The sequence below is a fragment of the Epinephelus fuscoguttatus genome, linkage group LG17 (assembly GCF_011397635.1).
Source record: "Epinephelus fuscoguttatus linkage group LG17, E.fuscoguttatus.final_Chr_v1".
In the NCBI taxonomy this organism is placed as follows: Eukaryota; Metazoa; Chordata; class Actinopteri; order Perciformes; family Serranidae; genus Epinephelus; species Epinephelus fuscoguttatus.
In genome coordinates, this window is record NC_064768.1 from 6,660,171 (window position 1) to 6,684,224 (window position 24,054).

The 24,054-nt window shown below is 39.9% G+C and overlaps 1 protein-coding gene across 1 annotated transcript; it reads right to left on the bottom strand.

Annotated features, from left to right (window-relative positions):
* Positions 1–182: 182 nt before the first annotated feature.
* Positions 183–11,252, bottom strand: LOC125904197 (zinc finger protein OZF-like). The gene is made up of 2 exons (XM_049601447.1): positions 10,611–11,252; positions 183–7,022 (listed from the first exon to the last, which is right to left on the bottom strand). The coding sequence occupies exons 1-2, from the start codon at positions 10,702–10,704 to the stop codon at positions 5,761–5,763; spliced, it is 1,356 nt and encodes a 451-aa protein (XP_049457404.1). The 5' UTR covers positions 10,705–11,252; the 3' UTR covers positions 183–5,760.
* Between the last annotated feature and the right edge of the window lie 12,802 nt (positions 11,253–24,054).

Sequence of the window (24,054 nt, forward strand, 5' to 3'; positions counted from 1 at the left end):
AAGCTTGTTTTTAATCCCTTAGATAATTTTATGATCTCCCAAAATATTTTTGAAAAATACCAGTCTTGCTTTTGAGCTAATCGCTGCACAGAGACAGCTGGTGATCTGAACCGGTCAGTGGCAAAAACAGCACTTTTAATGTGCTAACCTATACGGGACGCATTTGCCCCCATTACCGTTTTAGCTCGTTTCGTGGCTCCCGGCTGCATCCGCCTCCCTCAATACTGAACCAATTTTAGAACGAGTTGTACCTATGAATCATACGCACACATACACATGGGGAAATAGAGCCCAGGTTGAAAAATACCGAAGTTGTCCTTTAATGACCTGAAGTCTAATATGGATATGAAAAAACTCTCTGTACTAGTACAACTCAATCTTACTGCAGCCTTTGATGCAGTTAACCACACAGTTTTTTTAGCTAGACTTCACAATCTGGTTGGCCTCTCTGGTACTGTTTTTAACTGGTTTAAATCTTTTCTTTCCAAAAGAGAATTTCATGTAACAATGGATGAATGTTCATCAAAAAGCTATAAAATGAATTGTGGGGTCCCCCAAGATTCAATTTTAGGTCCAACACTTTTTAATCTTTACATGCTGCCACTTGGAAACGTCATTAGGAGGCACGGCATCAGTTTCCATAGTTATGCTGATGATACACAGCTGTACATGGCTGTGTCTCCTGATGACTGAGGTCCAATTGATGCCCTTTTTAACTGTTTAGATATCAATTTCTGAATGGCAGAAAACTTTCTTCAACTCAGCCAGGACAAAACCAAGGCCTTAGTTATTGGTCCTGAAGCTCAGAAAGACAAACTCAACACAAAACTGCGAGAACTGGCACTAAAACCCTGTCAACAAGTAAAAAAAAAAAAAGACCTTGGAATTATCTTTGATTCCAATCTTAGTTTTTCTATATTAGAAGTATAACCAAAACTGGATTTAATCATCTTAAGAACATTGCCAGAGTGCTACTGTTTCTCTCTCAAACCATCACAGAGACGATAATGCATGCTTTCATTACCTGCAGAGGTGATTACTATAATGCTCTAGTTTCTGGTCTTCCTAAGAAAAACATTGATCAGTTACAGTTATCACAAAACTCAGCTGCCCTGACAAGGAATAGAAAGAGAGCACACATTACACCAATTTTAAAGTCTCCGCATTGGCTTCCTGTGTGCTTCAGGATTGATTTTAAGGTCCTTTTATTGGTTTATAAAGCTCTTAATGGTCTTTGTCCAATCTGTTTATCTGATTTGCTTTTATCGTATGAACCCTCTAGAACCCCCACTTATGATAGCGTTTCCTCAGTTGCAGGTTTTTTGTACTGTTAAAATATTAGTCCTAACCATTACAGTCTCTGAATTTGCGTGTGTGTTTTTATCAAGTGAAGCACTTTGTGTTGCATTCTGTTTGTATGAAAAGTGCTATATAAATAAAGTTTGACTTGGATATAACAGATGATTTGTATGCAGTGCCACGAGAATTAAATACTCTGGGAATACTATGAACATGAGGGCTCACCTCACAAGCCACCATCCAGAGATATCGTTAGCCGCTGACGGCCAAGCTAACGCTAAACCCACTCCACCAAAAAATCAACTAACACTAGACACACTTTGTTTGGCACAACTACCATCCAACTCTGAGAGTGAAGAAAATAACACAGTCCATCACCTACTTCATGAGCAAAGATCTGCGTCCATACAGCGCTGTTAAAAACCAAGGCTTGTTTGACGTTTGACTTGGATATAACAGATGATTTGATTGATGAAGTTAAATCATGGCGCTCCGAAGCTAACTGTGCACTGCACGAATTCATTGATTGACAAACTAGACGACCTAGACGCGAGGGCCAGAAAGAACAACTTGCAGATTTATGGAGTACAGGAGGGAGTCACTATAAGTCATTCCTCCTGTCCTCTGTCCTCCTGTCCTGCTCCCTCTCTGCTGATGTGATTCGCTGTGTGCAGGTAATATTAGCACTGGTAGAGGGAGGACGGGCTGTTTCATTTTAGCTTATTTGTAACAATTTTCCATTAGCCGAAGTAGTGTGCTGTCCTTGTGTAAAACATAATATTAGCAGCAGTGGATAAGATACTGCGGACAGAGCAGAATTAAATATTGCGGCTTACATGTTCATACTTGCTGAACACATATATTTATGAAGTACTGGATTTTTACTTGTCATGAGCTTAGCTGCCGTCAGTAATTTTAAACTGATTTTACTCAATGTCATGTCTGTGTGTGTATGTTTGTGTGTGGAGGAGGTCAGCCAGACAGACTGAACTGTTGGCAGTAGGGCTGCCACGATTAGTCGACTAATCGATGACTAATCGACTATTAAAATAATCGGTGACTATTTTAGTAGTCGACTAATCCATTTGAGTCATTTTTCATAGAAAAGTACTATAAAAGTACCCAAAATACTCTTATTGCAGCTTCTTGCGTTCAGATATTAACAGCTTTACACACTCTCCCATGACGGTGAACTAAAACCCTTTGGCGTGAGTATGAAACAAGACATTAGATGACGTAATTTTGGGGTTTGGGCAAGACAGACCGACATTTTTCAACATTTTAACACATTTTTTGATGAAATGATTAGTCGACTAATCGAAGAAATAATCGACAGATTAGTCGACAATGAAAATAATCGTTAGTGGCAGCCCTAGTTGGCAGATTTAACACCCTCTGCAAGGCCAGGTTATGAGCAAAACACTCGCCATGCAGGTATCCTGCTAACTGAATGGCAACACCCATTTTAGATGCGTTGTTGGTTACATTCTTGTGCTGAATTTTGCAGGAGGTCTGCAGTGTTTGCTCCGGTGTGACTTTGGTGTACTGCTCTAGTTTGGAGAGCGTGAGACAGCAGTCTCCAGTCCTCGGTGAGATAATGTGCCGTTACAGTCACATATGGATCCACTGACCTTGAAGTCCAGGCATCACAAGTTAATGCCACCCTTCCTAACGTACTCAAAGATTTCCCAGCTTTATGCTTCACTTCTCTTTAGAGCTTGAGTACGGCTGTGTTGGTAAAAAACTGTGGGGGCGGAGTCACATACCTGGGTTCATGTGTTTTTCAACAAGTAGAGGACAGGAGGAATGACTTTACTGATAAATACTAAACTAAATACTAAACTTCTCCCAGTATTGTGATGTCATGAATATTATTTATATGACTGCTGTTGTAAAAATGTCTGTTGCTGCTCTACAAAATTTAGTTATATTTAAAATATTCAATAATTCTGTTCTGAGTTTTTTCTTCTTAAATTAATTTATCTTTTAAAAAGCTATATTTAAAGATGGAAAAAGAACTGATAAAAGTATCCATAAAAGTAGCAGTATCGATAAAATCTTAATACCCATCCCTAGGGGAAATAATTTGCAGTTGGAAAAAAGGTAATACATTGCAATATATTGCAGTATGCTGTATCGCAATACTGAGCAGATCGCAATACCGTATTAAGTACCGTGATAATATTGTATTGTGAGTCCTCTGGCGATTCCCACCCCTATGGTGTACTACTGAAAGTTGAGGATTGACCTGGGAGACTGACCTGGGGCCTGTATCACGAAGCGAGATCAACCTTTCCTGGGTTACCCAGACCTATCCTGGGTTGACTAACCCTAACAATGGCAATCAGGATAATCGGTATCACGACGCTGGATATCAACTCGGTAACTCAACCCAGGGTTTCTTTATCAAGAGCCGTGAACACGCACGCAGCAGACCAATCACAATCATGAGAGAAGCGCAGCGTCACTGAGCATCCTCACAGAGCGCTGTGTGTGAGGGAAAAAAAGTATTTCTCGTGAGGATCAGAGATTAATTCCACTAAAATATGAGGAGGAGAAAAGCAACTTTACAGAAAAGGCCAACACCATGGCAGCTGCAGGAGGAGGAAACATGCGTGGCAACACATAACGGGATGAATAATGTTTAGTTTTAGTTTAGATTAGTTTATTTGCACATAATGTTAAAAACTGACAGCATAAAATTTACAAGATTAAAAAAAGAAAAGTGCCAGAGAAGTTAGAAGCCACTAAAAGCTTATCAAAGAAATTCCCCTGTCAAACCATCAATGAAATCACATAATAGAGAAGAGAGGAAAAAAAAACGGGTCAGGAAAGAAGAAAGAGAGGAGGAGAGAGGAAAAAATCAAGACAAAACAAGGTAGCAAATAAAATTATGTGTAGGTTAAATTACTCATCACCGGTTCAAGTAGCTGCAGTACCTGTACCTGTATATCTGACACTGATCACACCCTTGAATCCCATGAAATCAATGCTGCGCAGATGAATTGCGTGTATTACAATTATCGTCTAATATCATTGCGTCTGATAAATTGGTCTTCTTTGTCATAACGTTATATATGCTACAATAAAGCTTAAAGCTGATGCCACAATTAAATCATATCAACACCAAATTGATAGTCTGAATACAATCATCCTGATATTGAGCTGTGTTAGAAATTAACAGCTGCGCAAAAATATACCTGGTCTCCCTCTTTAAAAAACAAAAAGGAAAATCCCTCAAACACCATGAAGTGTACACGATAGGCTACTTTCCACATTTCCAGCAGCAAAGCTGTCAATTAGGCCCATTATCTTTAACAGGGATCATTTCCTCCAACAAAACAAAATGTTGGCACTAATTAATGGTGCTATTAAGTGTCAGCAAATGATCAGTTTCTTTCTTATGAAGGGGTGGGATGAAATTTCGACTTCTTTCCACTCCTTTTTGAACAATCTTTTCATTGTCTGTTGTTGTTGCTTTCTTTTCTGTTTTAATGTTCAAAATAAACTTTCAAATCAAAATCAATCAAATGAATTAAACTTCCCGTCATGACTGGGCTGCATTTCTGTCAGCGCAGTCACTTTTTTCCGAACAGCTGATTGGCCAGTGGGTGGTGCTTTTTATAGGATCAGATTCAACCCTGAACTTACCCTGCTCCGGAGCAGGATAGCCATTCAGAGTAAGTTACCATGGCGATCTACCCCGATAAGAACTGAACTGGCTTCGTGAGACCGAAAACCCAGGGTTAACCCTGAAGTTACCTCGCTAAGACATTAATCCTGCTTCGTGATACAGGCCCCTGCTTTAGGTTTCGGTGCCAGAGCTCTGGGCACGCTAACTCTGAAGGTAAGTGATTATTAAGAGTTCATCACGGAGTCATTTCTCCATGCAGTCATACAGTTTACTTCTTCATCTTGGTTGTCCAAGTATTTTGCCTTTGTTTTCGTTGCACCTGTGCACGTTCTCAGTTTTTTTCTGCGTTTATTTTGGTGGAGTAAATTGTGTTGGCGTGGAGGAACTCTCCAATCAGCGATGCATGCTGCTCTACCGTCCCACTGGAAGTCCAATCATGACATATTTACAAGTGTTGTCACAGTACTGAAAAGTCCAACTTTGACACCATACCTTGACAAATATTGATATTTCATACCATTTTTAACACCACAGGGAAGAATTGACATTAAGGCCATACAATTAAATTTTTAATTGATAAACAAATTATAACAAGGCTACAACATGACAATGCTGACTCGAATTGTGATCGGGGGCAAATAAAACGTGATCATGACATCCCTAATTTAAGTGGTTGTGTAGCTTCATCTTTGCTGAAAAGACTCAATTTTTAGACTGTATCAGCCTCAAGTCTGACAGTTTTTAGTTGATCAGTGCTGAACCGAGTCTTTTCCTCTGCACTTAGTCCTGCTGGAAAAAATAATGGCTCAAGAAACATTTCGTCGACTTCACTTATTACTGCTGCTCTCACCAACACACTTATGTCTTTTGACATTATAGAGCCGGGCGAATCTTTTTTTGCAAACGCTACAACTAAATTGTTTCTCCCCTGTGTGAGCAGTCAAGTGTAGTTTCAGAGTTCCCTTTTGTGTGAAACTTTTACCACAAACTGAACAACTAAATGGTTTCTCCCCTGTGTGGACAGTAGAGTGTCGTCTCAAATCTCTGCTTTGTGTGAAACCTTTACTACAAATTGAACAAATAAATGGTTTCTCCCCTGTGTGGACAAGCAAGTGTCTTCTCATGTCTCCTTTATGCGCAAATGTTTTGCCACAAACTGAACAACTGAATGGTTTCTCCCCTGTGTGGACAGTCATGTGTCGTCTCAGATTACCCTGGGCAGCAAATCTTACACTACAAAATGGACAATTAAATGGTTTCTCCCCTGTGTGGACATTCAAGTGTTGTCTCAGGTGGGCCATTTCTGTGAATCTTTTACCACACTGGGAACAACTAAATGGTTTCTCCCCAGTATGGATTCTCATGTGTTTAACAAAATTGCTTCGGCAATTGATTTTAAGTTTACAAACTGAGCAGCTGAAACGTTTTTCTCCTGAATGAAGTCTCATATGAGTTGTTAAGTAGTACTTTCTAGAGAATGTTTTGCCACAGACAAAGCAACTAAATGGTTTCTCCCCTGTTTTGATTCCAGTGTGTTTCTGCAGATGTCCCTTGTGGTCAAACCTTTCAGCACATTTAGAGGAACTAACTGATATTTTTTCAGTATTGCATTCCACAGCACTGACAGGTACCTCACTGTTTTGCAGCAAGTTTAAACCTGACTGTGGTTCCCGTGTTTCCTCCCAATCTCTACTGTCATCAGTCTCAGTCTCAGACTGTGAAGTCTCCTCATCAGGACTATCTGGATCTAAGATCCTGGCTTGTTCTGATCCCCCGCAGTCCTCTCCATCAGTTTCTGTTTTCAAATGCTCTGCCTCTCTGTTCTCCTCAGTTTGTCTTTGATGAAGCTGTGAGGACTGAGCACTCTCTTCATCATCATCTTCACTCTTAATAGGGACAGGAGTGAATGTGAACTTGATATCAGCCTCCTCCAGCCCTTGAAGCTGCTCTCCCTCCTGACTGCTCCAGAGTTCCTCCTGTTCCTCTTTAATGTGTGGGGGCTCTGGTTCATCCTGGTCCAGACTGAAGCACCACTCCTGCTGCTCATGGGGAACCTCTTCTTTAACCACCACTAACAGCTGCTGGACGTCTGTGGAGAGAAATGAAATAAATAGATACAGCTTCGAAAATTGTTATCTAATGTTAACACTAAAACCTTGATACCACTACTATTCAATGAGAAAAGAAAGTAGTTTCAACACACTACAAGCTGTTTGGTGCTGTTGGGCACTAACCAGTGTATCCCAATCCATTAGTTAACAAGTTGAAGTAATAAAAGTTAATCATACTAAATGTGCATTTACAAATTGATCTTTCATGCAATTAAAACCATCTCTTAAAATACCTATGAATATCTTTTTAAATTCAAATGTATTCATTTCAAACTTGAGAATACTTGCCATTTTTCTTCTTTACACAACACATTATGCTTTTATTTTAGGGTCGCAACTGTATTCATTATCTATTAATGTGTTGATTATTTTAACAAAAATATCAAGTAATCGTTTAAGTTAATTTATAAAATGACCAAACACAATCTCACATAGCCCTGAGTGTCACTTTCAAATTGCTTTTTTGGTCCAGTCACAGCCAAAAATCCTTACATTCAAGAAGTTGGAACCAGACAATGTTTGGCATTTTTCCTTCATCAGATAACTTAAATTAATGTAAAATCAAACTGCCAAACATTATCGTTCTATTGACCATTTGATTAAATGCCTAATTGATTCAGCTCTGAAGCAGAACGTGCACTCAGCAGAATGCAGTTCTCCGACCTTAGACAATGCAGGGGGCTAAGGCTGAGCAATATGGCCTATAAATATGATCACAATATTTTTTGGCTATATTGTGGTCCATGATATCCTTCCATCCATCAATCCATCCACTTATCCCGGGCCGGGTCGTGGGGCATGTGCATGTATATATATATATATATACACAGTACAGGCCAAAAGTTTGGACACACCTTCTCATTCAATGCGTTTTCTTTATTTTCATGACTATTTACATTGTAGATTCTCACTGAAGGCATCAAAACTATGAATGAACACATGTGGAGTTATGTACTTAACAAAAAAAGGTGAAATAACTGAAAACATGTTTTATATTCTAGTTTCTTCAAAATAGCCACCCTTTGCTCTGATTACTGCTTTGCACACTCTTGGCATTCTCTCCATGAGCTTCAAGAGGTAGTCACCTGAAATGGTTTTCCAACGGTCTTGAAGGAGTTCCCAGAGGTGTTTAGCACTTGTTGGCCCCTTTGCCTTCACTCTGCGGTCCAGCTCACCCCAAACCATCTCCATTGGGTTCAGGTCCGGTGACTCTGGAGGCCAGGTCATCTGCCGCAGCACTCCATCACTCTCCTTCTTGGTCAAATAGCCCTTACACAGCCTGGAGGTGTGTTTGGGGTCATTGTCCTGTTGAAAAATAAATGATCGTCCAACTAAACGCAAACCGGATGGGATGGCATGTCGCTGCAGGATGCTGTGGTAGCCATGCTGGTTCAGTGTGCCTTCAATTTTGAATAAATCGCCAACAGTGTCACCAGCAAAACACCCCCACACCATCACACCTCCTCCTCCATGTTTCACAGTGGGAACCAGGCATGTGGAATCCATCCGTTCACCTTTTCTGCATCTCACAAAGACACGGCGGTTGGAACCAAAGATCTCAAATTTGGACTCATCAGACCAAAGCACAGATTTCCACTGGTCTAATGTCCATTCCTTGTGTTTCTTGGCCCAAACAAATCTCTTCTGCTTGTTGCCTCTCCTTAGCAGTGGTTTCCTAGCAGCTATTTGACCATGAAGGCCTGATTCGCGCAGTCTCCTCTTAACAGTTGTTCTAGAGATGGGTCTGCTGCTAGAACTCTGTGTGGCATTCATCTGGTCTCTGATCTGAGCTGCTGTTAACTTACGATTTCTGAGGCTGGTGACTCGGATGAACTTATCCTCAGAAGCAGAGGTGACTCTTGGTCTTCCTTTCCTGGGTCGGTCCTCATGTGTGCCAGTTTCGTTGTAGCGCTTTATTGGTTTTTGCGACTCCACTTGGGGACACATTTAAAGTTTTTGCAATTTTCCGGATTGACTGACCTTCATTTCTTAAAGTAATGATGGCCACTCGTTTTTCTGTAGTTAGCTGATTGGTTCTTGCCATAATATGAATTTTAACAGTTGTCCAATAGGGCTGTCGGCTGTGTATTAACCTGACTTCTGCACAACACAACTGATGGTCCCAACCCCATTGATAAAGCAAGAAATTCCACTAATTAACCCCGATAAGGCACACCTGTGAAGTGGAAACCATTTCAGGTGACTACCTCTTGAAGCTCATCGAGAGAATGCCAAGAGTGCAGCGACATGCCATCCCTTCCGGTTTGCGTTTAGTTGGACGATCATTTATTTTTCAACAGGACAATGACCCCAAACACACCTCCAGGCTGTGTAAGGGCTATTTGACCAAGAAGGAGAGTGATGGAGTGCTGCGGCAGATGACCTGGCCTCCAGAGTCACCGGACCTGAACCCAATGGAGATGGTTTGGGGTGAGCTGGACCGCAGAGTGAAGGCAAAGGGGCCAACAAGTGCTAAACACCTCTGGGAACTCCTTCAAGACTGTTGGAAAACCATTTCAGGTGACTACCTCTTGAAGCTCATGGAGAGAATGCCAAGAGTGTGCAAAGCAGTAATCAGAGCAAAGGGTGGCTATTTTGAAGAAACTAGAATATAAAACATGTTTTCAGTTATTTCACCTTTTTTGTTAAGTACATAACTCCACATGTGTTCATTCATAGTTTTGATGCCTTCAGTGAGAATCTACAATGTAAATAGTCATGAAAATAAAGAAAACGCATTGAATGAGAAGGTGTGTCCAAACTTTTGGCCTGTACTGTATATATATATATATATATATATATATATATATATATATATATGTATATATACATACATATACACACACACACACACACACACACACACAAAACAAAGCTAATAACGATACAGACTGAATGGCTGATTTTACATTATTAGCTGATATTAGTTTAGCACACACTAATATTGCACAATGTATTGTGTATTAACACTGGGCTGTTTTAAATAATAAGGTACTAAAGAACAGATCTGTGGTCAGTGAGATGTGAAGCTTCTTAAAATAACACTGAAGCCCTGACTATATCAGACTGATCTTAAATGAAAGCTGTTATCTTGAATTTCTATTCTCTGTGTTTAACTGTTAACTAATGCTTTAACGTATTTATGTTTGAGCGTGACATGTCCGCTCGATTTATTTATATACAGCAGCAAGCTGATATGATGCTTTTTTACATGAGAATTCAGTAAAATGGAGGTTGAACCATGAACAGAAAGTACAGATCGCCTGTTAAGCATTTAATTAGTTTACTCTGTATTAATTAAAATAATAGGAGACTGCGAACAAACTGATATGTGAGTTTGATAACATTTTAAATAATTCTGAATCAGATCTCGTCCACTTTTTCAGGTGAGGCGCAGTTCAGCCTAATCTAACGTTACTGAGTAACATTCCACCACTGCTTGTAAAAGAGTATTTCCACAGTGTTATATTTGTACTTCTACTTAGTATAAGAAATCAGAATCCTCCCTCCACCACTGGTTGCATAGCGGTTTAAAGTCATAATAAAACAATGAAAACAGTACAAACCTGGTCCGTTTAATCGGTCGTCAGAGTTGAAAACAGCACCAGTTAGTTTCCGCTGTCTGAGATTCTCGTTTGTATTAAACTCAAGCTCCTCCATTTTTAATAAATCACAGCAGCTTTTCCTCCTGACACACCCCGTTGAAACGGGTTGCTCACCCCGATGTATTCCTCGTTATGTTCGTGTCTTGTCTATGTTCAGCTAGCAACCTAACTTCATTTGCTTCGCAATATACGAGAAGATAATTCGTATGGTTTCAAGTACATAAAATAAGACAGAGTCCATTCAAACACCGCTATCTGGACATAGTGAGTCCATGAATTATACAGTTTAGTTTCTATTGAATAGTCACTCCGACTAGCGCTGTGTGGTCGAGTTCCGTCCCCGTCTATTTTTCAGCTAACACGCTAAGCTAACTTAAGTTAGCATTCTTAGATAACAGAGAGGAGTCTGTGACAAAACGTACCGAAAAATTACACAAAGTCCACTTAAACACGTTTACTCAAACATACAGGCTCTGGTGGTTCACTCCGATTGTATCTGCTGAACTACGTGACGGAAAGAGCAGGTCTCGCGACGGAGAAATCGTTTAGCATCAAAGACCCGAGAACAAATCTCTTTTACTAGGCTCCTCGTGTTAGCCACAGGAAGTGAATATAATTCTTCTTCTTCTTCTTCTTCTTCTTCTTACATTTAATGGTGGATTACAACCAACTTTTTCAGGTGTATACCGCCACCTGCTGTACCGGAGTGTGTAGTATCATAGTGTATACTTCAGGTTACATTCTAAACAGGAAACAAACAAACAAACAAACAAACAAACAAACAAACAAACAAAAAAAGGGTAAAACTGCCTTATATTCTATTTTCTAATCCTGTGTCTTTGAGGAAACTAAATACTGCCCTGTAACATTCCCTCATTTTCCCACTCATCCCTAAAATTCCTTCCAAGCTCCATTCCCGTTCCAGCTCATACATCCTATCACGCAACCTGTTCCTTTCTAACTCATACTTACTACATTTCAAAATGACATGCTCAACATTCTCTGGAGTATCACACCTATCACATTTATCAGACGCAAACTTTGCCATTAGATACAGAGTTGATTTTAAACTAGTGTGTCCAAGTCTTAACCTGGAAATGATTAGTTCTTCTCTTCTGCATTTCCTTTAAAAACCTTTGTGTTAACTGACTTCTGTATTTTATAATAGTGTCTCCCTTTAACATCCATACCCCACTTCTTCTGCCACAAATCTATCACTGCCTTTCTGATTATTGATTTTGCCTCACCTTTTCCAAAGGGAATTTTCATTATATCTTCATTACTTAATCTTAAAGTTCTTTTGGCAATATTGTCTGCTTTTTCATTACCACTAACACCTACATGTGCAGGAACCCAACAAAATTGAACAAAAATTCCACTTCTGTGTAATCTCCACATTATCATTAATATTTCCATCACTAGATCCTCTCTTATTGATTCATTTGTATTTAAGCTCAGAAGAACTGCAGTGGAATCTGAGCAAATGACCACTCTCTCAGGCCTAACCTCTTCTATCCATTGTAATGCTAGTATTATGGCTGTTATTTCTGCAGTACATACAGACAATCTATTATTGATTCTTTTACAAATATTTACATTAAACTCTGGTATGTATACTCCTGTTCCTACTTGTTCACTCTCTGGATCTTTAGACCCATCTGTAAAAATGGGGAGAAAGTTATAATAATTCCTCTTCAAATAATCTTCAACATAATACTTGATGTTATCCATATTCATCTTGCTCCACTCGCTCTTCTGTTCTACAAGTTGTAAATTTCCATTGGGTACTGGAAGTATCCAAGGAGGAACATTGCCCCATATAACACCAGGTCCAAATTCCAAATGACTGAATCCATATTTTCCTGCTATAGACTTGATATTCCATCCAAACCCTCTCCGGTCTAGGTATCTTTGGATAATTCGTAATGCATTTCTAATTGACAAATGAAAAAACCGTTATTTTGTTATTTCTTTCAAAACGAAGAACGGAAAAACCGTTTTTGATGTCAGAATCAAAAAACGAAAAACCAATCAAAACCGAGCCGTTTTTTCGTTATTGAATATTCCTTTTCTCCTTATTCGTTTTGGAATGAAGAATGAAACAACCCATGGAGTCACGTGTTCTTTTGTTTCTCAATTTAAAACCAAAAACGAAAAACGAAGTCACGTGATCCATTCCTTCGTTGTTTCCAAACGAAAAACCAGAAAAACAATTTGGGTTTTTGCAAATTCCTTTTTTCATTTCTCATTTGGGACAGACAGTAGCACGGTGGGCAGGCAGGAAGCCAAAGTGAAGTGTAAAAACGTCAAAATAAAATCCAAGAGGGTAGAATCATATATATGGGGCATTCTACCGAATGTGTACAAAGTTAGGCTGGAAATATTTTGAAATTTTGTATGTTTTATTTCCAAAACTTTGACCCTATATATATTGTACCATATGTGAACGTCACATATCTAGTAAAATGACTGTAAATTTTTATATTGTATTTTCAGACTGTTTTGGAATGTTTTTCCTCTCCCAAAATTTGTCACTAACGAAACATAGAGTATTATATTCATTCATTCATCCATTCATTCATCTTCTAACCACTTCATCCTCTTGAGGGTCGCGGGGGGGCTGGAGCCTATCCCAGCTACATCGGGCGAGAGGCAGGGTACACCCTGGACAGGTCGCCAGACTATCGCAGGGCTGACACATAGAGACAGACAACCATTCACACTCACATTCACACCTACGGACAATTTAGAGTTATCAATTAACCTAGTCCCCAATCTGCATGTCTTTGGACTGTGGGAGGAAGCCGGAGTGCCCGGAGAGAACCCACGCTGACACGGGGAGAACATGCAAACTCCACACAGAAGGGCTCCCACGCCCGGGATCGAACCGGCAACCCTCTTGTTGTGAGGCGAGAGTGCTAACCACCATACCACCGTGCCGCCCGTATTATATTATACAAAAAAAATATATATCAACCTGTTACGCTTGTTCCTTCCCTTTTTTAAAGATTTAATTTTTTTTTTTACAAATTTTGACTGAAGGTTTTCACAATTAAATCTATAAAAAATAATATTTTAACAAATTTTGAAGTTCAAATTATAGAATTCTTCAAAATCTAAATGCATTCTTTCTTTGTAAACTGCATAACGCTGATCAGATTGATTTCAGAGTTAACAATTGATGAAACAGAACAGAAATGTAACCGATTAGCATCATAATACTTTAGTTGATAACTCAAGATACTTTATTTTTTACAAAACACCCAGTGTTTCGGTAGTGACTGCACTGTTTCGGTAGTGACCAGTATTCTGTTTTAAGGTTGCATCATATTTCCTCAAATGTATGCCTTATGGTGGGAATTACAAATTCAAAGGCAAATGTTTTGTGGTCAATAAAACAATTTAATTTTTGAGAGGGCAGAGCAGAGTAGAGTAGAGCAGAGTAGAGTAGAGCAGAGTAGAGTAGAGTAGAGTAGAGTAGAGCAGAGCAGAGTAGAGCATAGTAGAGTAGAGCAGAGCAGAGCAGAGCAGAGTAGAGTAGAGCAGAGTAGAGCAGAGCATAGTAGAGTATAGCAGAGTAGAGTATAGCAGAGCAGAGCAGAGTAGAGCAGAGTAGAGTAGAGTAGAGTAGAGCATAGTAGAGTAGAGTAGAGTAGAGCAGAGCAGAGCAGAGCATAGTAGAGTAGAGTAGAGTAGAGTAGAGCAGAGCAGAGCAGAGCAGAGCAGAGTAGAGTAGAGTAGAGTAGAGCAGAGCAGAGCATAGTAGAGTAGAGTAGAGTAGAGTAGAGTAGAGTAGAGTAGAGCAGAGCAGAGTAGAGCAGAGAGCAGAGTAGAGTAGAGTAGAGCAGAGCAGAGCATAGTAGAGTAGAGTAGAGTAGAGCAGAGCATAGTGGAGAAGAGCAGAGTAGAGCAGAGAAGAGTAGAGTAGAGTAGAGCATAGTAGAGTAAAGCAGAGCACAGTAGACTAGAGTAGAGCATAGTAGAGTAGAGCAGATTATAGAATAGAACAGAGTAGAGTAGAGCAGAGCAGAGTAGAGTAGAGTAGAGTAGAGCAGAGAAGAGTATAGAAGGGCAGAGTAGAACAGAGTAGTGCAAAGTAGAACAGAGCAGAGTAGAGCAGAGCATAGTAGAGTAGAGTAGAGCATAGTAGAGTAAAGCAGAGCACAATAGAGTAGAGCATTGTAGAGTAGAGCAGATTATAGAATAGAACAGAGTAGAGCAGAGCAGAGTAGAGTAGAGTAGAGTAGAGTAGAGCAGAGAAGAGTATAGAAGGGCAGAGTAGAACAGAGTAGTGCAAAGTAGAACAGAGCAGAGTAGAGCAGAGCATAGTAGAGTAGAGTAGAGCATAGTAGAGTAAAGCAGAGCACAGTAGAGTAGAGTAGAGTAGAGCAGAGCAGAGCAGAAAAGAATAGAGTAGAGCAGAGTAGAGCAGAGCAGAATAGAGTAGAGCATAGTAGAGCAGAGTAGGACAGAGTAGAGTAGAGTAGAGCAGAGCAGAGCAGAGCAGAATAGAGTAGACCAGAGTAGAGCAGAGCAGAATAGAGTAGAGCATAGTAGAGCAGAGTAGGACAGAGTAGAGTAGAGCAGAGTAGAGTAGAGCAGAGAAGAGTAGAGCAGAGAAGAGTAGAGCAGAGAAGAGTAGAGTATAGAGTAAAGCAGAGTAGAGTAGAGTAGACCTGAGTAGAGTAGAGCAGAGCAAGACTTTGGACCACAGAATTATGGGGTTTAACTACTGACCATTCCATTTTGTCACTACCGAAATGATCATGTCACTACCGAAACTTTACCATAGGTTTCGGTAGTGACTGTTTCGGTAGTGACATTCTTAGCTATTTTTCAGGATAACTAAAGAATGCTAGCAGTCACATGGCTAACAAGCACATGTTTGAAAAGTTGTTCATACAGAAAAACAAACAAACAAACAAACAAACAAACAAATATTTTGCATAACCCCCCCAAATTTTTACATAATTGAAGAGAACATGTGCTCAGTAGTGACAGTTTTAAAAGTTACACACTGATTTTCAGACTTTGGAAGACATTTATTGAAAAAATGATGGGAGTCAGCGACTTACCATGGAGTCATGTAGGATGGGGGTGCAGTACTACCCCCCTTCTCAGAAATTCAGGTGTGTGGCTAAAATCCAGACCCAACCAGAGCATTAAAACTCTTGGGTTTCGGTAGTGACATGAAAACAAGGGACACTATTTTTTTTTAGCATAGTTTCTTAATTTAAAAATGAATCCCACAAAACATCTAAATCTTTCAACTTCTGCTTAAACTTAATCACAAAGATGTTTTAAATCACACTTTTGAAAAAAAATATGAAAAATGTTTTAAGTGTTATTTACATCAATTGAATTTTAGAGGTCAGGGCTGGGGACAGCTACTTCCCAACAGAAAGTACCCTATAAATGGTGATTTTGTATATATTTAGCATATCACTTTCTCATTTAATGTCCTGGGTTTAAATAGGCCATAGCTCAATTTTATTATTTTTGTTGTTTTTTTTGGTAAGGGACAGCAATTTGCGCAAAATCGGTAGAATGCCCCATATATATATATATATATATATATATATATATATATATATACATATATATATGTATATATATATCCATCCATCCCACTCTGGGGTTGAGGTGAATAAAATAACTGTGTTATGACCTAAATAACATGCTGTTGCTATCTGCAGAAAGTATTAAAGCATGAAATCCCGTATTTTTAATGTACGAAAACATCCTGTATCATAACTACATGTGTGCCGTTTGTAACAAACCAAACCGCGTGAAAATCAGTTGAAAATTCAGTGAGTTATTCTATTTTACTTGTGCATACAGCTCCTTCCTCAATAGAAGTGAATGCACTGTGGAGGCGAAGCAAGACCCATCCAAGATGGCGGCCGGCGAGGATGCGCTCCGGCAGTCGATGCGGCGTCTATGTGTATATGTCTATGCGTTACTGGGTTTGGAGTTCGACACAGACGTATGCTTGCACTGTCTGTAATGTTTGCATCCTCGGCACTGTGGTTATTAAACCAAGTTTGAAGGTACACTACTTGTCTTATTTCGAAACACATCTTTCAACAGAAACAAAAAAGGAATAGATCACGTGACGTCGTTTTTCGTTTTAAATTGAGAAACAAAAAACCACGTGACTCCATGGGTTGTTTCATTCTTCATTCCAAAATTAATAAGGAGAAAAGGAATAATCAATAACGAAAAACGGCTCGGTTTTGATTGGTTTTTCGTTTTTTGATTCTGACATCAAAAACGGTTTTCTGACATCAAAAATGTTTTTTCTGTTCTTCGTTTTGAAAGAAATATCAAAATAACGTTTTTTTCCATTTGTCAATTAGAAATGAATTACGAATTATCCAAAGATACCTAGACCCTCTCCCTTTATGCTGTTGTGAATACTCCCAGCAATCAGAAAGTACCGCTTTTGCAGATTGATTTTCTCCAGATCCATTTAGTTTAACCCAATAGGCTAAAGACAACTTTTATCATCTTAGGTGTAATGGTAATTCATCTGCTTCCACCAGTAATGCATTAGTTGGAGTTGTTTTAACTGCACCAATACGGATTCATATAGTTCTGAACTGAATTCTGTCTAACTTTTCCAAAACACTCTTAGCTGCAGCTCCATACACCATACAACCGTAATCAAGGCTAGATCGTATTAAGGTCCTATAAATATCCATTAAAGATTGCTTATCTGCTCCCCATGCATATCCTGCCACTGATCTCATGAGATTCAACACTTTTTTACATTTAGTCTCCACCTGTTTAACATGATTTCTCCATATACATTTCTCATCAAACCACAATCCTAAGTATTTGAATTCACTTACCCTATCCATGTTTTGCCCATATAATTTAAGCTGTATATCTCTTAGCTTTCTTTTCCTGGTAAAGAGCATGTAGCAAGACTTTGTATCAGACATCTTGAAACCCCAATCATAAGACCATCTCTCTACCTGTTGTATAGCCCTCTGAATGCAATTAATCACATGGATGATATTTCTCCCTCTTTTCCATATCGCCCCGTCATCTGCATAAAGTGATGACTCAATATCTCCACCAACATTTTGAAAAATATCATTTATCATTATGTTAAACAGGATTGGGCTAATAGCACTACCTTGGGGAATGCCATTTACTATTTCAAACTTCTCTGAAATAGCATCCCCGACTTTAACTCGGAATGTCCTATTAGATAGGAAGTCTAGAATCCAGTTATACATTCTTTCTCAAGGCCTTAGTCTGTACCCGGTCCAGCTTACAAAGAACAGATTTGGCAGCAGAACTAAATATCACAAATCCATAATCTAAGATGGATCTTATCATAGCATAGTAAATCATAGTCAGGGTATCCCTTTCTGCATGCCAGTCACTTCCAGCTAGACTTCGGAGGATATTTATCACTTTCTCACACTTACAAACTACCCTTTCTATATGGCCTTTCCATGTAGGGTCCCACAAAATGCCCTCCAGCACTTTCTTTTAGCATCTTTTATTGTTTTCCTTGCCTTTGCCCTACAACGTTTAAAATTAATGATGTTTTCCAGAGTAGGGTTTCTATGCAAAATCTTAAAAGCTTGTTTTATTTCTTTCACAGCCTTGTTACAATCACTATTCCACCATGGGACAATCACTCGTTCCTTTGGGATCTCCCTACATGGTACTGTCCTTAAGGCCACATTAAAAATCATTTTACTCAAAGAATCATTTAATTCATCAATCGATCCATCACTATTCATCATGAAGAGATTAAACATCATCAAAATCATTGAAGAGGACATCATCATCCATATCTTCCCCCTCCTCAACCACTCTCTGAGTGACTTGCTGATTCCTGGACTACTAGCACTTGACTAGTCCTCATAATGCAGTGACTGAGGAGAGTAATTCTTTACTCCCAGAAATCTCTCTGCCACTTCAGACACAAACTTAATAACATCTGACCTTGATTTCTTTTCCCGGGCACCATAACGTCAACCATAAATGCAAGAAGGGCCTCCTTGTTGATTACAATTTCATGATGAGAGAGTACAGGTGCAGGCTGCCTGGACACCAAAGGCCCGCACACAGGCACTCTCACAACAGGGCCGGAAACCCTTGTTCTTTCCATTTTCTTTAATGCTTCTGCATAGGAGATTTTATGCTGGTCTCTGGTTTCCTGAATTTGTCTCGCTTTCAGAAAGTGTCCACACTGTTTAAATTAAGCCATATGACTTCCTCCAAAATTTAGGAGCTGGTACTTCATATTTCAGGATGTCATGGTCCTCTCCACATTCAGCACAACACCTGTTTCCCCTGCATGAAGCTGCCATATGCCCAAACCTCTGACACTTGAAACAACACTGAGGAGGTCTTTGATAGGGTCTGACTTGGAAAGACAAACATCCTATAAAGACCCGAGCTGGAAGAAAACTTCCATCAAAAGTTATAAACACAGGGGTATTTTTGTTTCCACCTTCCTTGGCTTTAAAGTGCTTCACAGCCATTGCTTTTCCTCCTTTTATATTTTCCTTAATTTCTTCCTCTGTCATGTCAGCACACACTCCATAAATGACACCTTTTATCTCAGTTTTCTTTACAGGGGTTACCACTTCCACCTTTTTCCCTAATATTTTCCCGATTTTCTTTGCTCTTCCTACTTGATCCATATTTCTGCATAACACAAGCATTGCTCCATTAGGTAAGATCCGAGCATCTATTCCCTCACCAACACATCTTCGGGAATCTGCAACTTTAAGCAGATTCATGGCTCTAAACCCTCCTCCCACCTGATCTTTCAACTTGAAAATAACCCGAAATTCCTCTTCAGCCCTCACCATTTCCACCACCCTATCTCCCTCCTTCTCCTGAGAATGACCACATTTCCCTCTAAAAGTGACCAAACTTTCATTAACGGACCCAGGTAACTCATAATTGGTTGTGCAGCAGACCGACCCGTCATATTTTGGGTTACTTGTTGGAAGAGACATTCCATTTACACTTACTACTACTTCCTCAAAGGGACAATAATGAAAACAAGCCTTCACTGTGTTATCCCGACTTTTTCTTGTTTATGTAGCTTTTCAGTGAAGATTCTCAGTCACCCAGGCCATGGTAATCATAAGTGCTATATCGTAGGTAACTGGACTTGCGTTTTTTGAATATGTTTCGCCTCTCCCTGTTTATGAAATGCACCCATGAGCTTAGCTGAGTTGGTGTTTTTTTCCTTTTACACCCTCACACCCTTTTACAAGAATAAAATTATTTCATAAAATCAATCACAAAGAACCCTTCCTACACATATTTGTTCTTTAAATAAATTGCTCTATTATTTGCTTTTTGGTTAAGTGTTGGATAATTTTACCTCTTTGGCCCTCATTCATACACTTTAGATGAAACCATGTGACATTTATTATGTTTAGAGGGAAAATGTCTTTTTGGTGAAACTGAACAACAAAGGAGATATCTGAAACATGATTGCTTACTTGTGAGTGGTCACATGACAAAGAAACTTGGACATGAACATTGGATGGCGATTGGATTCAGGTCTGGGGAACGGGCAGGCCAGTCAATAGCATCAATGCCTTCGTCATCCAGGAACTGCTGACACACTCCAGCCACATGAGGCCGGACATTGTCATGCATCAGAAGGAACCCAGGGCTCACTGCACCAGCATATGGTCTGACAATGGTCTGAGGATCTCATCCCGGTACCTAACAGCAGTCAGGGTACCTCTGGCTAGCACGCGGAGGTCTGTGTGGCCCTCCAAAGATATGCCTCCCCAGACCATCACTGACTCACCACCAAACCGGTCATGCTGGAGGATGTTGCAGGCAGCAGAACATTCTCCATGGCGTCTCCAGACTCTGTCACATCTGTCACATGTGTTCAGTGTGAACCTGCTCTCATCTCTTAAGAGAACAGGGCGCCGGTGGCGAATCTGCCAATTCTGGTCTTCTCTTGCAAATGTCAATCGGGCTGCACGGTGCCAGGGTGTGAGCACAGGCCCCACTTGTGGACGTTGGGCCCTCATGCCACCCTCATGGAGTCTGTTTCTGACAGTAAGGGCAGAAACATGCACACCAGTGGCCTGCTGGAGGTCATTTTGGAGGGCTCTGGCAGTGCTCCTTGCAGTGACTCCTTACTGTTCCTCCTTGCACAAAGAAGCAGATAGTGGTCCTGCTGCTGGGTTGTTGCCCTCCTACGGCCCCCTCCACCTCTCCTGGTGTACTGGCCTGTCTCCTGGTATCTCCTCCATGCTCTTGACACTGTGCTGGGAGACACAGCAAACCCCTGGGCCACTGTGCGTATGGATGCGCCATCCTGGAGTAGCTGCACTATCAGAGCATCTTCTGTGGGCTGCAGATACCGCCTCATGATACCACTAGTGGTGAGGGCACTGGAAAAATTCAAACTAGCCAAGAATCAACCAAAAAGGACGCAGAGAGGGAAATGGTCTGTGGCCACCACCTGCAAAATCATTCCTAAATAGGGGCTGTCTTGGTAATTGCATCTCCTTTCCTCCTGTTGTCTGTCCAATTTGCACAACAGCAGGTGAAATTGCATCACAGTCAGTATTGCTTCCTAACTGGACAGGTTGATATCCAAGGAGTTTGACTGACTTTGAGTTACACTGTGATGATTATGTGTTCCCTTTATTTTTCTGAGCAGTGTATACTCTATATATACACAACCAGTGATGGTCTCCCAACAAACCATGTGATAACACATGTAGTTATACAGAAACTGAGTACAACACACTGCAAAACCAGTACAAAATTACATCACAGGAATACAATATATTTACAAAAAAACATTTACAAAAAAAATATACTTACAAGAAGGCCAGCTGTGCCTAGAGTGTCAGCTTGAATATCCCATTACTGAAACATCAGATGAAAAAAACGTCATGACATGACATGCAGATTCAAGGTGAAATTGTAGAAGATATTTTTCTTACTCATATATATTTACATTATGGAAGTTTTTTTTAATACAGGTACCTCTAATACTACAAAAGGTAGTGATACTCAATGAGAAATACCACAGTGATGTAATAAACAAATCAAATAAACAAATGTGTTTATTACATCGCTGTGGTATTTCTCATTGAGTATCACTACTTTTTGTAGTATTAGAGGTGCCTCTATTTAAAATAAAATCCCCAAAAATGTATTAAAAAAATACATGAATGATAAAAGTAGCTTATTTTTTAATTTCACCTTGAATTTGCATGTCATTTAACATTTTTTTAATCTGATGTTTCAGTTGTGATATTCAAGGTGATACTCTAGGCACCGCTGGCCTTTTTGTAAATGTATTATATTCCTGTGAAGTCATTTTGAACTGGTTTTGCAGTGTGTTGTACCCAGTTTCTGTATACTTTACTTTATTTCAGACCAGTATGGTCCATATAGACACAAATAAAAAAATAAAAAACAGACATAGAAACAATCATGTATAGCTACATGTGTTACCACATGATCTGTTGGGCGACCACCCAACAGATATATGTGAGAGAGAGAGAGAGAGAGAGAGAGAGAGAGAGAGAGAGGTGTGTCTCCTTATCTTGTTCATGTCTGATTAAGGGCTGGTGCCAAAAACATCACATGATTTGATTCTATTAAAATTTCCAAAAGTAGCAGTTTCTGGTGTCCTTTTTGTATTTGTTCTTCTGTCCAGCACATTGTCATTTTGGTATGTGCGTGCTGTGCGTGTATCATCATTTAATACATGTTGTGATTAAATGTGTCACTGTATGTGTTCAATGTAAAATGCCACCGGTATAACCATAGATGTCATGTTAATGTAGTACAATCTTCCCCTCCATAGTATAGTGAAGAAATGTAAAGTAGCATCAAATGAAAATACTACAATACATTTATTTGACAGCTGTAGTTGCTTTCCAAATTAAGATTTCGCACACAAAACACAGGGAACTCCAAAAACATGATGCATTTTTAAAGACTAAATTATCCGACAGAATACAACGTTAGAGCTGAAATGATTTATCAATTTGTTGATCAACAGAAAATTCCCTCTTTCCACACACTGTTTTCCATCTGAGCTGGGCGAAGGAATATGTCGTGGTAATCACTTGGATTTCTTGCCGAGACAAAACATCTGTAACAATCCTACACAAGTCTCCGGACAAAGAGACACAGTTGAGGGACAATTACAATGACCAAAGACTCTTTCATCATTCATATGGGATCCAAGTATTTAATGTAGACAGGCTTGAAAAATCTGAAGCCCATCTTAAAGGAGAAGTCCGGTATTCAGCTCAGCTAAAGTGCCAGCTTCACAGTGCTGTGTGCGCTCCTGGAGGAAGAACGAGAACGAACCAAAAAGTTTTGTAATAAGTTTAAACAACTGCACAATGGATTACTCGCTTGTAAACAACCTTCACAGTACGATGCCTTTGAACACAATGCCAACCTGCTTCTTCTGCTTCTTCTCTGTGTCCCATTACATTACAATGGTTTCCTGCCGGTTGGCGACACCCACGTAAAGGAGCGTTATCGCCATCAAGTGGGCTGGAGTGTATAACGCTTCAGGGTCAAACAAATGATCAAGTGGAAGTTTACACGCGGGTGTTAGGCAGCTGAAAAAATAGATCCACGATTGAGATGAATAGCGAAAACACAGATGGAAACCACAGTTTGCTACGATTTTTATGTCAGAACATCAACGAACACCACTGACCACCCGGTGAGGTTCATGGCTTTGAAAATGAACGTTTAGGGTGGTTTTAGGACAGATATACACATGGCCATCGGCAGCACTGTTTAGCCAGGCAGGGGAGAGCCAAGTTCTCTGAAAAGGAGCAATCGTCATAATTTTGGTCTTAACCACTCTATTTCATCATAAACAACCCAGAAATTGGGCTCAAAGTGCAAAATACTGGACTTCTCCTTTAAAAAGGCATCTGGGTAAATCTGACACCTCAGGTGTTGAATTGTGTCCAATCTAAGTTTGTCTTAAATACTTGTGATTCATCTCCCCCAACCCCATCAAGTTGATATATGACACAAAGAACAAAGTAAGTGAAAAGTAAATGGGACAACAAACAAGTTGGATAAAGAAGCTAAAAAAAATGAAAAGGTGGAGCAGAAAAGGTCTGAGACAAAAGGAAAAAAGTATCATGGCTGATGCTTCAAAGTGTTTTTAGCCTTAGCAGCAGTGACAACAAGAACAACAGTTTGCCGGCGACAGCAAATAAAGTGGAGGAAAGAGTAACGTGGACAGATGTGCAGCAGCAGGCTGATAACAGCTGCGTAACATTACAGGCCAGGGGCAAGAAGAGGATGTTGCTGCCCGCTGCTGAGGAAGACAACATGACAACTTCTCAACTGCTCAGCTAGCTCATGTAGTGACAGTAAATGGAGCTAACCCATTACA